This window comes from Cebus imitator, unplaced genomic scaffold, assembly GCF_001604975.1.
Source record: "Cebus imitator isolate Cc_AM_T3 unplaced genomic scaffold, Cebus_imitator-1.0 Scaffold73, whole genome shotgun sequence".
In the NCBI taxonomy this organism is placed as follows: domain Eukaryota; kingdom Metazoa; phylum Chordata; class Mammalia; order Primates; family Cebidae; genus Cebus; species Cebus imitator.
The window spans coordinates 5,832,864-5,846,551 of record NW_016107388.1 but is presented as its reverse complement, the minus strand read 5'-3'; the positions used below and the strand labels follow the sequence as shown (position 1 = coordinate 5,846,551).

At 42.4% G+C, this 13,688-nt stretch overlaps 1 protein-coding gene across 1 annotated transcript in view; it reads right to left on the bottom strand.

The window, feature by feature from the left end:
• Positions 1-13,688, bottom strand: part of RP1 (RP1 axonemal microtubule associated) — a 262,671-nt gene that overhangs the window by 14,991 nt on the left and 233,992 nt on the right. The window contains exon 27 of the mRNA XM_037739712.1: positions 1,966-2,120. Within this exon, the coding sequence (XP_037595640.1) occupies positions 1,966-2,120 (155 nt within the window). The remainder of the gene's footprint in view (positions 1-1,965; positions 2,121-13,688) is intronic.

Here is a 13,688-nt window from a genome sequence, read left to right as displayed (position 1 = left end):
TTTTTGAGACAGAGTCTCGCTCTGTCACCCAAGCTGGAGTGCAGTGGTGCTATCTCGGCTCAGTGCAACCTCCACCTCCCAGGTTCAAGCAATTCTTCTGCCTAAGCCTCCCAAGTAGCTGGGACTATAGGCGCCCGCTGCCACGCCTGGCTAATTTTTGTATTTTTAGTAGAGGCAGGGTTTCACCATGTTGGTCAGGCTGGTCTCAAAATCCTGACCTCAAATGATCCACCCACGTCAGCCTCCCAAAGTGCTGGGATTACAGGCGTGAGCCACCACACCCAGCCCACAATTAAACATTTTTAAAGTCCTAGTCTAACCTCTAGATTATGCAGATTTTCTTTCATCATATCTTCTAGATATCTGACTGTTTTACCTTTCACATTTAGACATAAATTTACCTAAAACTGATTTGGGGATTTGATGTAAAATAGGAGTGGTGATTTTTTTTCTATAACAATATCCAATTTTAAAACTTTGTTGAAATTTTTAAATGCTTTCTGTGATGCTGCACATTAGGATGTGTAGATCTGTTTCTGGACTCTCTTCCTTTTCTTTGCTTTATTTGACTTTCTTTGTACAAATTGATGCTGTCTTATTACCTTAATTTTACAAGTCTTGATACATGGCACTCTATCAAGACGTATAAAATCAAGACCTTAATGTTATATGTCTTGATACCTGGTACTGTACTTGGTTCTTCTTCTTCAACATCTATTTTAAATGTATTTGACTGTTTGCATTTCCACATCAATTTTATAATTAGATTGCCAATTTCTGTTTTAAAAATGTTCCTGAGATTTTGATTGGTATTGCATCAAAACTGCAGACCAATTAGACCGCGGTAAGAACTTTATAATACTGAATCCCTGAACATAGTATATTTCTCTATTAATTTATGTCTTTCTTTCTTTCTCTTTCTCTTTCCTTCTCTCTTCTTTCTTTTTCTCTGTTTTTAGAGATGAGGTCTTGCTAAGATGGGCTGGGCAGCAGCAATTCTCCCACCTGAGCTTTCCTATGTCACTATGTTTTAAATTATTTTCCAATCATATTTTATAAGTTTTTATTTAGAGGTCTTGCCATGGCCACCTCAGTGCCTGTGGTGAAATGGGCCATGGGCATGGATGCAGTAACCATAATGGCAGAGATGGAGTTTATCTGTGAATAACCGTAAGACACGAGTTCTTTCTCCCAAGACTGCTCCTGCCACTGCTGATCCTGGTGCCCAGCCTGGTGGCTCTGGTCCAGAGAGATCCACTCCCTGCTGCCAACAGCAGTGACTTCTTGAGTGCACACATCTACTGGCTCTTCCTCTTTCCCTCTCTCACTCTCTGCATTCCTTCACTGCTGCTTCCTGGGATCACTGTTCTCAATCATGAGCTGCAGGACCTGTCCCTGCTCTGCTTTGAGAGGGCTCACACTAAGGTCGCCACTTTTCAAGTGAGAAATCCCAGCTCCATGAGGCCTCCTAAATCTTGAACAGCATCTCAGAGTCTCCACTCCTCCACTGCTACCTTCTGACTGGCTTCTTGATTCCAAACTTCCCCTTACAAATGGCGGAAAGCCATGCTGATATCAAGTTCTCCTCTGCATTTTCTTACTCTCCAGGATCTTGGGCTCTCAAGCCCTAACTGCCTGGGTAGCTCTCTCATACGTTTAAAACCAATGTAAAAGATGTTTTATCAAATGTTTCTGGTTGTTCTCAGCAGGATGCTCATTTTGTTACAGTCGAGTCTGCCCTATCTGGAAGTAGAATATTGGGTTTGTTGTGGTTGTTCACTAGAAGCTTGTTCCTGGTTAAACAAGCTCAGCTCCAGAACTATAACACGCACACTAAGAAATGACCACACCCCGAATTCCTTATAGGAATCAACTGAGCATCTCAGAAATTTTCTGTTTGTGTGTCTTATTGTTAAAGAAATTAGAGGAAGGATAGTAAAACTGATGAAGACCTGTTTCTACTACCTGTCCACGCTGAAACTTGATTTCATTGTTTTTGGAATGATGAAGTCTTCGTTTCCCTGAATCTCCTCTGGTACCAATGAGGTTGATAAACACATTAGACTCTGTTTCTGCCCCTGGCATTGTGCCAGTGTATATGTGAATCTCATAAAGCACCACTGAAATGTAAGAAATCCGACATTATCTTTCTCATTTTTATTTATGTCTTTGAATATAGTTAGATATTCTACAAGGAAATCAGAATGTTCGTTCACCCAGCTGATGTGAGTTTCTCTGTGGTACTTGGCCCCAGCTCTTTTCTTCCGTGTACCCCTCTTTCAAACATACTTTCAGCTATTTAATGTTTGCCTCTTCCATACAGACTCTCAGCTATTCCCAGAACTACTGTTTCAAAATAATTATTGTTAGCAATTATGTACTTTCATTAACCACTGCACTTTCACAGTTATAATGAGAAGTTGTATTTTTAAAAAAACAAAAACAAAAACTCTCCTCTCTCTTAATTAGATGAAAGAGGCATTTTTTCCCCCACGAAGTTTGGCTGTTCTAATGACAGCTGGTCACTCATGGTGCTACTTCTTGGAGATTATTCTAATAATGGAGATTTTAATAGCCCTCTTAAGGGAGAAGAAATACAAAGATCCTACAAAGGTGCAAATTTAATTTTAAAGAAGTCCAGTAAAGTACCAGCAAATTATAGTCCACTATATTTGACCTTAGAATTAAGGCAATTTCTGAGATATTGATAGAAGTCAGTAACTAGAAAAGAGATTACTCTTGCCATACTAGTAAGAATAATATCTGGGATACAATGAGTACTTTTTATTCCAAGATCCTAGAACTCTTTATAAATCATACTTTGTGCAATTGAGCAGTTTCATTTATAGAAATTCACATTAACATTTTCCAAAGAACTCAGACATGAAAATCCAAAAAGTAAGAAAACAAGGTATAAGTGAGAAACATTGACTGTTTCTATCATGCCTGACCTTTAAAAAGACAAATGTGGTATATTGGAAAATGGTATAAGCAGAGAAGATAAATCAGTTTCTTTGTGCGGTCTTACATATTCAAAAATACCCCAGAGTGAAACCCAGCTGAGTGTAAGCAGAAAATTAGAACACGTCTCATGAATTTAGGACAACCAAAGAAATCTTTAAAACAACCTATAAAGAAGAGCTGATCTAACAACCTGTGGGATTGCCTGGATTGAATTAATTGAAAACTTCTAGAATGCCTCATGAAGCAAGTATGATGCTTGTGAGGACCAGCATAATTTGACGTCTTTAAATAGAGAAACCGGGCTTCTGTTCACTGAGAAATCTTTTAAATTTCAGATGAAGAGTGAACTTGTTTATGACTTTTTTTAAAGGGAGCCCTTAAAATATTAAAACAGATATAAAGTAAGACAGTTAAATGAATAGTTAAAGGCGTTTGAAAGTATATATCAAAAAGCATTTAGGACACAAGCCACACATTGACAGCACAAAAAGCAACACTCAGCTCTTCCTCGGCCATTGCATACCCCTAATGAAATCATGCAGCTTCCTGCTAACCTGCACATGGCCTCAGATACTTCTCAACACAGTGTTCCCAGACACTGCTCTAACTGATCAGATTAAATACACATGTACTTCAAAAAGCGCAAGCATGTCTGTGCACACACACACATGTGTGTGTATGTGCCATCTAAATAATTCAAAGAAAGAAAATGTACTAGAAATTTAAAACAAGGTGGTCATCATAGTTGAGCATTAAGTTTTATTCTCAAACCAAGCCAAAAAGAGTGACATAGTTTAAACTGAGAGATACAGAGAACACAATCCAGCCACCCCACCTGGAGAAACAGACACTTGGCTAGAATCTGTAACAGTGTTTTTTTTTTTTTTTTTTTTCATTAGGTTACATAATATGATTCACTAAGCTATTTGCTACAGTAGTGGAACAAAAGTGTGTAAATTCTTTTTTTAATGCTAAATTCATAACAATAAATTCTAGCTTCAGACCCTTTTTCTTGATCTTTAAGGCAATATGAAATTCTTCTTTATGTAACTCAACCCAAAGGGAGAACTTAAATAATGTTGTTAACATGTCACTTAGATACACCCTAAAATATCAGGTGTTGTAAACAAGTCTTAGTAAGCAAAGACTGTATCAACTCCTTTATTCAGTCCTTCTCTTCTGGCCTGAAAAGTCAAATCTCAATGTTGTTGATTTAAGAGCAGGGCCCTATGACCTAGCTAACAAATATTCATTCTATTGTAAAAATATACAAGGCTGACAAATTATCTTACCCCAAGAGAAGGATATCCCATATACAAGATGAACTCCTGGGGGAATGCAATGTTAAGTCTAAAATATGTAAGAAGATAACTTAAAATTAGCTCAAATACTTGAAAAAATACAAAGATAGATTTTAAGATGTCAGTGTTTTCCAGAATGGAGGAGATCATTTCACCTGAATATATTCAAAAACAGGTATTACTAATACCTGTCATTCAGGCTACAAATAATCATTCTTAAAGCACCAGTTTTTAGAAGTGGCTATTATTGCATCTATCACTATCATTTAGCTAAAAGTATTTGAAAAAGTAGATTTCTTCCTGGTTATCCATGTATGCTGACCATTTCTGTCAAACTTTTTAAATGTTTGTTTTATCATGGTTGATGTTAAATTTTCCTTTCTGACAATTAGCCACTAGCTTCAGGTGCTTATGAAAACCTTACATGACAAAGTCGGCCAGAAGCACAGCATAAAATGCTTGTCTTCCTATTCGCCACAATTGTTGCCCAATTCAACTGACAGCTACACTACGTATTTTCACCTTTGTTTGCAATGTCGTTATCTTCAACACTCTCGTCCTTATATTTTTTATTAATTACCATTTCAACAATTTTCCCATCTGTCAAGGAATGTATAACACGTGTATTATCAAAGCTCAGCATGTTTAATGTCTGATTTCTTTAACTCATTCATTCTTTGGGCTTATAAATGTGCAGACTACATAAAGAAGATTTATAGGATCTTATTAGTGGCACAAAAATCTTTTAAAATCTTCACCTGCAGGTTTATTTTCAAACATATTTGTAGGCCGAAATGTTTGCTAAGTGTTTGTTAATGATGATTTATCAGCCTCAACTCCAAGCATTAACAGCTCCATAAATAGTATCCTTAATCCCTGGATTCTCTGGTCTCTGCTTATTGCAGCAAGCACAGAGTTGTTTATTTATTTATTTATTTTTAATATGCTTGCTTTTCATGGGGACACATAATTGCTTAGTCATAAGGATATATTTAAAATGTCTCATGGCTGGGGAAAGGGGATGATATGATTTTTCACCAGAAGTTTAGGAGATGGATGTGCAAAAAATTTTTCCAAGCACAACAACTTAATTTTTTTTCCAGTCCAACTTTACTGCAAAGAATGGATTCAGCTGCTTAGTCTCCTGGTTGGTTGGTGAACAAAAAACAAAAACCAGAAAATACAATGTACTTCTGTTGTTGTTGTTGTTGATTTATAGAAGAATACACTGGTGAACTGTGCATTCTTACATAAATTAACCTACTTCAGCATTCCAGGGGTTGGCATTTCCTAACTTCTGCCCACTTGATTGGCAGCCTTGGCACACCCAAGAATGGTTGACCTGGCTGAGTGTCACTAGTCTGAGAGCTTATCAGTCATTATGAAGCTTCTCTAAAATGTCATCCTAGGCCAGGTGTGGTGGCTCACATCTGTAATCCCAGCACTTTGGGAGGCCAATGTGGGTGGATCACTTTAGGTCAGGTGTTCAAGACCAGCCTGGCCAACATGGTGAAACCACATCTCTACTAAGAATACAAAAATTCGCCAGGCATAGTGGTGGGCGCCTGTAATCCCAGCTACTCAGGAGGCTGAAGTGGGAGAGTAGCTTGAACCCAGGAGCAGAGGTTGCAGTGAGCCAAGATCACACCACTACACTCCAGCCTGGGAAACAGAGGGAAACTCCACCTCAAAAAAAAAAAATAATTATATATATATATATTATATATATATATATATACACACATATGTTGGGAAATAACTGTTCTTCATCACTAACTTTTTTTAAATGTCTTTAAATACAATCATTATAAGTCTTCAAATTTTTAGTTTCTTTGCTATAATATCACTGCATCATGATCTAGTCTCTTTATTTTCTTTTGACACAGTTGTACTATGCAGAGATTACATCATTATGGCTGTGAGTTCATATTTCTGTGATGGTACAGGAGTCTCTGTCCAGCAGTGTGTATGGGAGAAGAGCCCTAAACCAGACACCATCTGTGCCTTCTGCAGCTGTCTCACTGGGCCCAGTCCACAGCAGGCAGAGACAGAGGATGATCAGGACACATCAACAACCAAACACCTGCAGTTGATCTCTCCTTACCACTCCTACAAGCACTCCACCAAGACCTTGTCCTCAGGCCCCAGGAAGAACAGGATAGGAGGAGGCACTCCTTAGAAGCCAAGGAGCCCACAAACCTTGGGGCTCAGAGAAGAAGGTACAGAAGCAGGTGGAAACCGCCAGAGACTCCCCAGATCTACCTGCTGCCTCAGCTCCTCACTGGGGCACTTGTACTGCCCAAGGTGACTGCCAAGGATGGCTGCGCCAGATAACTGAGCCCACACATAGGTGGGTCAGGGACAAATAACTACAAAACTGCAACAGGAGGGAGAAGGGACGGGGGAGGAGGGAGAGAGGGCAACCACATATACTTTCATGTGGGAAACTTTTCTACAATTAAGAGCAGATGAAACCAAAACAAAAGCTACATATATATATATATATATATATATATATATATATATATTACAGGACTAGAGGCCAAGGACACAGAAGTCATAGAAGTGAGAGTAGATCTGCAGGGAAGAAAAGCGGCAGCTGTTTGATTCCTTCTGCATTTCTCTACTCAGAGCCCCGCACTGCTCTGGGGCCTAGCCCAGAACAGTGCAGGCAACTTAGCTGTCCCCAAAAAGTGGACCGCACACTTTTTGGCTCACTGCCCCAGGGCCTGAGCTGGGAAACAGGGACAGTGGTAGCAGCAAAGTGTGAAGAACCATGACAGCTTAATGAATAGCAGCAAATGGGGTAAGACCAGGAGCTGTGATACCTGTCAGCAGTCAACCAAGAGAGTAGAGGGGCTCTCAGAGCTCAGAGGTGATAGAGTGCAGCTCTCAAGTCAGCAGCTCCAGTGCCCGCTGCCCGTGGCTGGATGGCCCCTTCTCTGAGAGCCAGTGGAAGCATTGCACCATCTAAAATGAACGCAGCCAGAACAAAGCCCTGCTTTCTACCATTCAGAACTGGAATTCCATCTGTCAAAAGATCATTATTTTCACCATCATTCTGGCAAACATATGAGGACACTATTATGAGATTGTAGCTAAGACTTTTCTTCCCTACATTTTTATTTTTTGCCCCGAGGACCCTTGGGCCTCTGGGGAGTGACTCTTATTGCTTGGGGGAAGACAGTTCTGAGTAAGGCCTAGAATAAAAAGTCCACTGATTTCTGGAACAAATTGAATGAATCTTAGGAGAGACATCACTTGTGAACGATGTGATTATTAATTTTAAGACTTCCTGAAAAAAAAAATCCCTCTCTTTTTTTTACAAGCGTGTCAGGGGAAAAAGTCCCTTTTCTGTCTTTCTGTCTCGCTCCCTCCCCTCTTCCTCCTTCCCTTCCTCCCTCCCTGGTGTCTCTGATTTGGCCTGAGCAACGCACCAGCAGAGTCTGAGGGTTGGCTCTCAGCGTCCTGTTGTCCAAGCAGGCAGGAGGAGTGTGGGAAAGGCAACAGAGTGCCCTCATCAGCTCTCACCACTGCTGCTAAAAGACGCATGGAATGGCTGAGATCAGTGTGATAGTCCCAAAGGGACATATTTTTCTATCCAGGGTGGCACAGAACCCAGAGCCTTGGTGTGGTGTGTGCTTCTTCAGCATACATTACCAGTCAGGAAGGAGGTTACCCCCAAAGACAAGCAGAATGAGGCACCTTGGGGGTGCCAAAGAGGACTGAAGGTGGCCCTCGCCCCTGCAGACATGAGGACAATATCCAGGAACTACGGTATCCACATGGAGTAGGAAGAGGGACAGAAGGAGAAGAAAGAATCCTGAATTGGTCAGTTTTAGAGCAAAAGAAACTACATTAAACGGTAAACTGGAAGTGACTGAGTTTATTCGGAGTCAAAATGATTAAGATTTCCACCACTGGATTCCATTTTAAGGGACATCTCCTATTGCTCTCGGGCCAAGAAGTTTTTCTTTCCCTTGGTGGACCATTTCTGATTATGCAAAGTAAAGTGAAAACTGCGGACATGTGGCAGTGAAGGCAGCCCTTCACAAAGCTGGCTGGTATGGAGTGGCTTAAATATTTAGAGACCAGACGTTTAACTGAGGAACAGAATTGATTCTTCCTCTATTAGATTTCTATGTATGTCTAGAAATACATAGACCACGAGGACCAGTAGATGTTTCAGAAGGAAGGGCCACTTCTAAACTCATCTAAGACGTTGCGATTGAACATGAGCAAAGAAATATTGAGGGCAAATGATGTCAGCCCCAGAAGTACGCATCCAAGGAGCGGGCAGCTGCCTCACCCGCAGTCGGCCATCTGTCAGTCACAGGAAGGGATAATACATCAGTTGAGCCAGGCAATTTTCCTCCTAGATTTAAGCAGCTACTGCCAGAGAAATGCCTTAAAAGGAAGCAATCTCCTCAATTTAGGATGATTTTGAACAAAGCATGAAAGAATATTAGGCAATTGCATTATTAAGGCCAACTTATGTTATCAGTGATCTATCAGGCAACAGCTGTGTCTGCAGGACCGTCTGCAGCCGAGCTGTCACTCTCTAAGGGCACTCCTGCACAGGTCCACTCATCCCTGCAGGGGGCATCTTGGTTTCCTTGCTCCTAACTTACATGTTCCTAGGGGAAGGGCTCATGTTTTTTCAGGTTAGAACCCCCAGCTCCTAGCTCACATACATATCTGCTCAATAAGGAAGTGCTCCTTCATCCATCCATCAATGAGTTCTGTGCACCACTCTCTGCTGGTTGCCAAAGAACCACCCATCAGGTATGAATCATATAAGAAGGCGGTGGCTGCCCTCACCCAGAGCTGCAACATTCCCAAGGTCACCTTCCCAGGCACTCTGCAACTCCAGCCCCAAAGTGCTCCTCCCTGATCGTCTTTGGGATGTGCCTCCTCCTTCCTAACTTTGTCCTTGTTCCCCAGTTCACCCCAGGGGCCACCCAGCTTCTGGCCATTAGCCACACATCTCCTGGACCCAGGTCCATACGCGTCAGTGGAGTGGACAATGGAATTTGGCTTTCCAGACTCTGACAGTCCCTAAGGAGTACTATTCACCAGCCCGTGGAGGGACTGAAGAGGGGCGAGGTGGGGACCTAGCATGGTAAGCCCGAGCTCATTTAGAATACCTCCTTGTCTCCTTTACACAGTGTGACCCAGTGGCGTCATTCATTCTCCTTCTATCCAAAGGACCCGAGATTTTTCAGTCTGCTCAGGAAGTAGTCTCCATTTAAAAATAAACAATAGGATCACAGAAAAATATCATTTTTCCAGCTGTATCTCTAATGTTGCAGACTTCTATTCTCCTAACGAGGTAAGTAGTTCATGTTTTATTGGGACATGATCTATGGAACTTAACCTAGAGAGATGTGCCCCGGTGCAAACATATGTACCAGCCTGTCTACAAACGCACACACATATGTACACACAGAGGACTCCACACCCTTTGTTAGGGGCAAATACCGCTACACTCCAGGGAAATCCATGAGACCTTATATCTTAATTAGGACCCTAACCAGAAGATTCTCTGCTCAGGCCCTTCTATAGGTTGGTGCAAATGTAACTGTGGTTTTTGCCATTAAAGGTAAATAAATCGAGGAGCTAACCAAATATTTAATTTAATAAATATTTAGCTCCTAAATTAGAAAAGGTGGTGTGAGGGGTTCTTTGGGCCACCAGGCCCCCAGTTCTGTCTAGCTGGTAAGTCATCCTGGGGCCATGCTCTCTCAGCACACTTCTTTCATCTTGGGAAAAAGTTCTGGAAAAGTTTTAGGCTCCACCTACCTTTGGTTACAAAACCAAATAACCGCAAAGTTCAAGGAGAAGGCTAAAAGGCCATGAACTTCTCATTTATGCCTACAGCCTTATCACAGGGCACACACTGTTTTTAGTCAACATGGGTATTTTTTGTGGAAACTTTCCTAATCAGAACAAAGAATGCAATTGTGTTTTGGGTACTTCCCTAGTCTCTCAGTCTTAGCCATGAGGCTCTAATGCACCTAGGTAACACTAATGACTGCCCCAAAGACTCCTCACGCGCCCCACCCCCTACTGTGGGCCTGCTTTCCTGTGTACCTAAGCCCTGTGATGCTGTGCAGGGAGGGCTGCCAGCCCCCGCAAGACTGGAGCAAGGGTGGGCATGAGGGCCCTGGAGCTCTACAGGCAGAGCAACAAAACTTCCCGAAGACAAACCCATAGGCCAAAGCTTCCCTTTGATTTAATTAATGAGCTGTTTTAGTGCTTTCTCTTAGGTCAAAGAATTAAGCTTTCGAAGCACTCATTGTAGTGAGATCACATTGATACAGCCCAGAGAAATGAGATCTCAGGAACAGATGGCAAATGAGATTCAGCGTTAAGCATGTGCAGACAGTTCAGTTCCAGTCTGCGCTGAAGGTTTGGGATCCAAGACCAACGGAGCCGCTTTGGAACTGCAGCTTCCTGTGCCTCTTGATTGAAAGTACCTATCTGATTGCTGACAAAGAAATACCTGTGGGCTGGGCATAGTGGCTCACCCCTGTAATCCCAGCACTTTGGGAGGCTGAGGCGGGTGGATTACCTGAGGTCAGGAGTTTGAGACCACCCTGGCCACATGGTGAAACCCCATCTCTACTAAAAATACAAAAATAGATTAGATAGATAAAATTAAAGTACAAAAACTAGCTGGGCATGGTGGCGCTACTCAGAAGGCTGAGCCAGGAGAATCACTTGAACCCAGAAGGTAGAGGTTGCAGTGGGCTGAGGTTGCACCACTGTACTCCAGCCTGAGCAAGACTCTGTCTCTCACACACAAAAGAATCATGTCTGAGCCATAGAGAGAAAAGGGTTGCCACAGTTGGGAAGGGAGTGGAGTTTCTTGCAGTTTTACAGAAGGTTGCAGGGAAAGTGGCACTGGAGGTCCCTTGGATTAGAGACCTGAGCACAGATGAAGAGCTGGCCATGCAGAGGCCTGGGTGAGGTCTGTGACAGCAGATGGGACAGAAAGGGCAGGGGCCTGAGGGCTCCGGGGATGCAAGCCAGAGCCACGAGGGAGATAGAGGCTGCAGCTGGGGGCAGCGGGTGGTGGCGTGACACAAGTAGGTCCTTGTAGGACATTGTGATGACTTTGCCTGTTATTCTTAGTAAGTCAGAAAACATTTGGAGGGTTGTAAGCAAAGGAATGACATAATCTGATTGACATTTTAAGTGGGTCACCCTGGCTGTGGGGTTGAGAACAGCCTATACAACTCCCAAAGTTCTCTTTGTGATACCAGTGTTCCCATGATACTGCAAAGGAAGGAGGGGAAGGAATGAATTTAGTGTACTGAGCGCCTCCTCTGTGACGGGCATCCATTGCCCTGCTCTGCCGCGCTGCTGGTGGAAACCCCACAGGAGGCTTATGGCCTGGGTTTGCCTGGAAAGGTCTCCACTGACACTGCTCTCCTGAAATAATGATTCAGAGCCCTTCTTAGCTCTCAGAAAAGTCCTGGTTTGGATGGTGAATTAAATGGTAGTCATTCTGGTAATAAATGTTATATTTCCCACTTCACGAAGAAAGTAACAGAAATTCAGAAAACCTGGCCACTTGCCCCCATTCACACAGCCAGTGGTGGAGACCTGGATTTGAGGCCAGATGCTGTGTGTCTGAGCTACGGTCCTCTCATGGACGAAAAGGTCTGTATCACTCTGAAGCCCACGTTTTTCCCCTCACATATGAGCGAGTACTGTGATAAAGGCTAAGGCATTAAAGAAAGCTTATCCTTTCTTTTTCTGGATTTAGCTCAGTTGTTATCTAAAACTTGCTACAGGTTGTCAGCAGGCACTTCAGTTTATTTTCTCATGACTTCAAGTTTCATAAATGCAAACATTTTGAAGTAGGCCTATTTCAAATATGATGGTACTTTAATACATTCTCAGATAGTTATTTATTGATCTGAAGTAAAGCCCTAAGCATACCTCCTGACCACTTGCCAAAGTCTGGCATCAAACATGTCTTCACCCATAGATGTGGCCTCGAACCTCACCTTCATTTATCATCAATCTCTCCTGGAGAGAGCCTGGAGCCAGAACGTATGGCGAGGCCGCCAGGAGCTGAGTCAGCATTCTTATCAGCCCTGGGCATCTCTGCCAGGCCATTAACTAAAGACTCTTAAGGACAACAAGCCAAGGGCAATCCGCATCTCCTCCCGGCTGCTCCCCACCAACACCACGGATAGTGAATAAATCAGAGAGAGGCATGGAACAAGCTCCACTTGGCAGTGCTGGCATCTGGGAGGAGATCACTAGGATCTTCCCAGCAATCTAGCTCAGCCCCAAAGAATGATAACTTACAGACTAGTAGGTTTGGAGACTCCAAACCCTTTCCTTTTGAAAACATTCCAGCAATCCTTTGAAAATAAGAGGCAATGTCACAAAATTAATCGGCTCAGAGTGCAAGTGCCAACTGCCTGGAAAACCACTCTTTTTGTGCTACTAAATTTAAAAATATCCAACCCTAAAGTGCTCCCCTTCAACTTTACCCAGCCTGACAACTCCAAGATAGGTATTAATAGCTTAACAATTTAAAAGTTTCTCCTTATCACTCTTGTTTTTCCCATGGCCAGCTAGAGAATGCTCTGATAGATGGACAGATAATCCCAAAATATTAAAGGTCAACATTTCAATCTCCCTTCTCTTCTCAAAGCCAAGTCAGGGAAGTATCAGTTCATTGGTGTGAATCCACTGCCAGCTTTCCTTGATGTCATGGGAATAATAAATGAGCCTCTGGAGGGCACCAAGATGATTTTCCAAAAGGTGGTACTCAGCATGCCCAGAACACTCCTTGGCCACCCATGAGTTTTGATCTCTGTTTAATTGCTGAATATTGGGGTGTTATTTTTTTTTCATTTTCTTATTTTAATGATTTTCCACTAAATGTGCAAATATTTAATCTGGGAAAGGGGCAACTGGATTGATCTGTCAGAGCCTGAGAAAAATCAGAAGACTTGGTCAGATTAGCTGTAAATATCATGATTACATTATATTCTTCTGCTGGAGAAAATACCTTAAGAAATGGTTAGTGTGCTTCAGCTAAGAAATTACCCCCTTTAGGTGGGAAGTGCTAATGGATCAAGTTTCATTAGCTAGATTGGAGAAAGGATGAATAGAAAGATGCAGGGAAGACTGAGGCAGGAGAATCGCTTGAACCCAGGAGACGGAGGTTGTGATGAGCCGAGATTGCGCCATTGCACTCCAGCCTGGGAGGCAAGAGCAAAACTCTGTCTCAAAAAAAAAAAAAAAAAAAAAGAAAGAAAGAAACCAGTTACTTCTAACACCATGTACTGAAAACAATCCTGTGACATAGGCACTATTTGTCACCATTTTACAGACAAGAAAATGTTGGCTAAGGAAGGCTAAGTAGCTTGCCCAGAGTGACACAGGTAATCACAT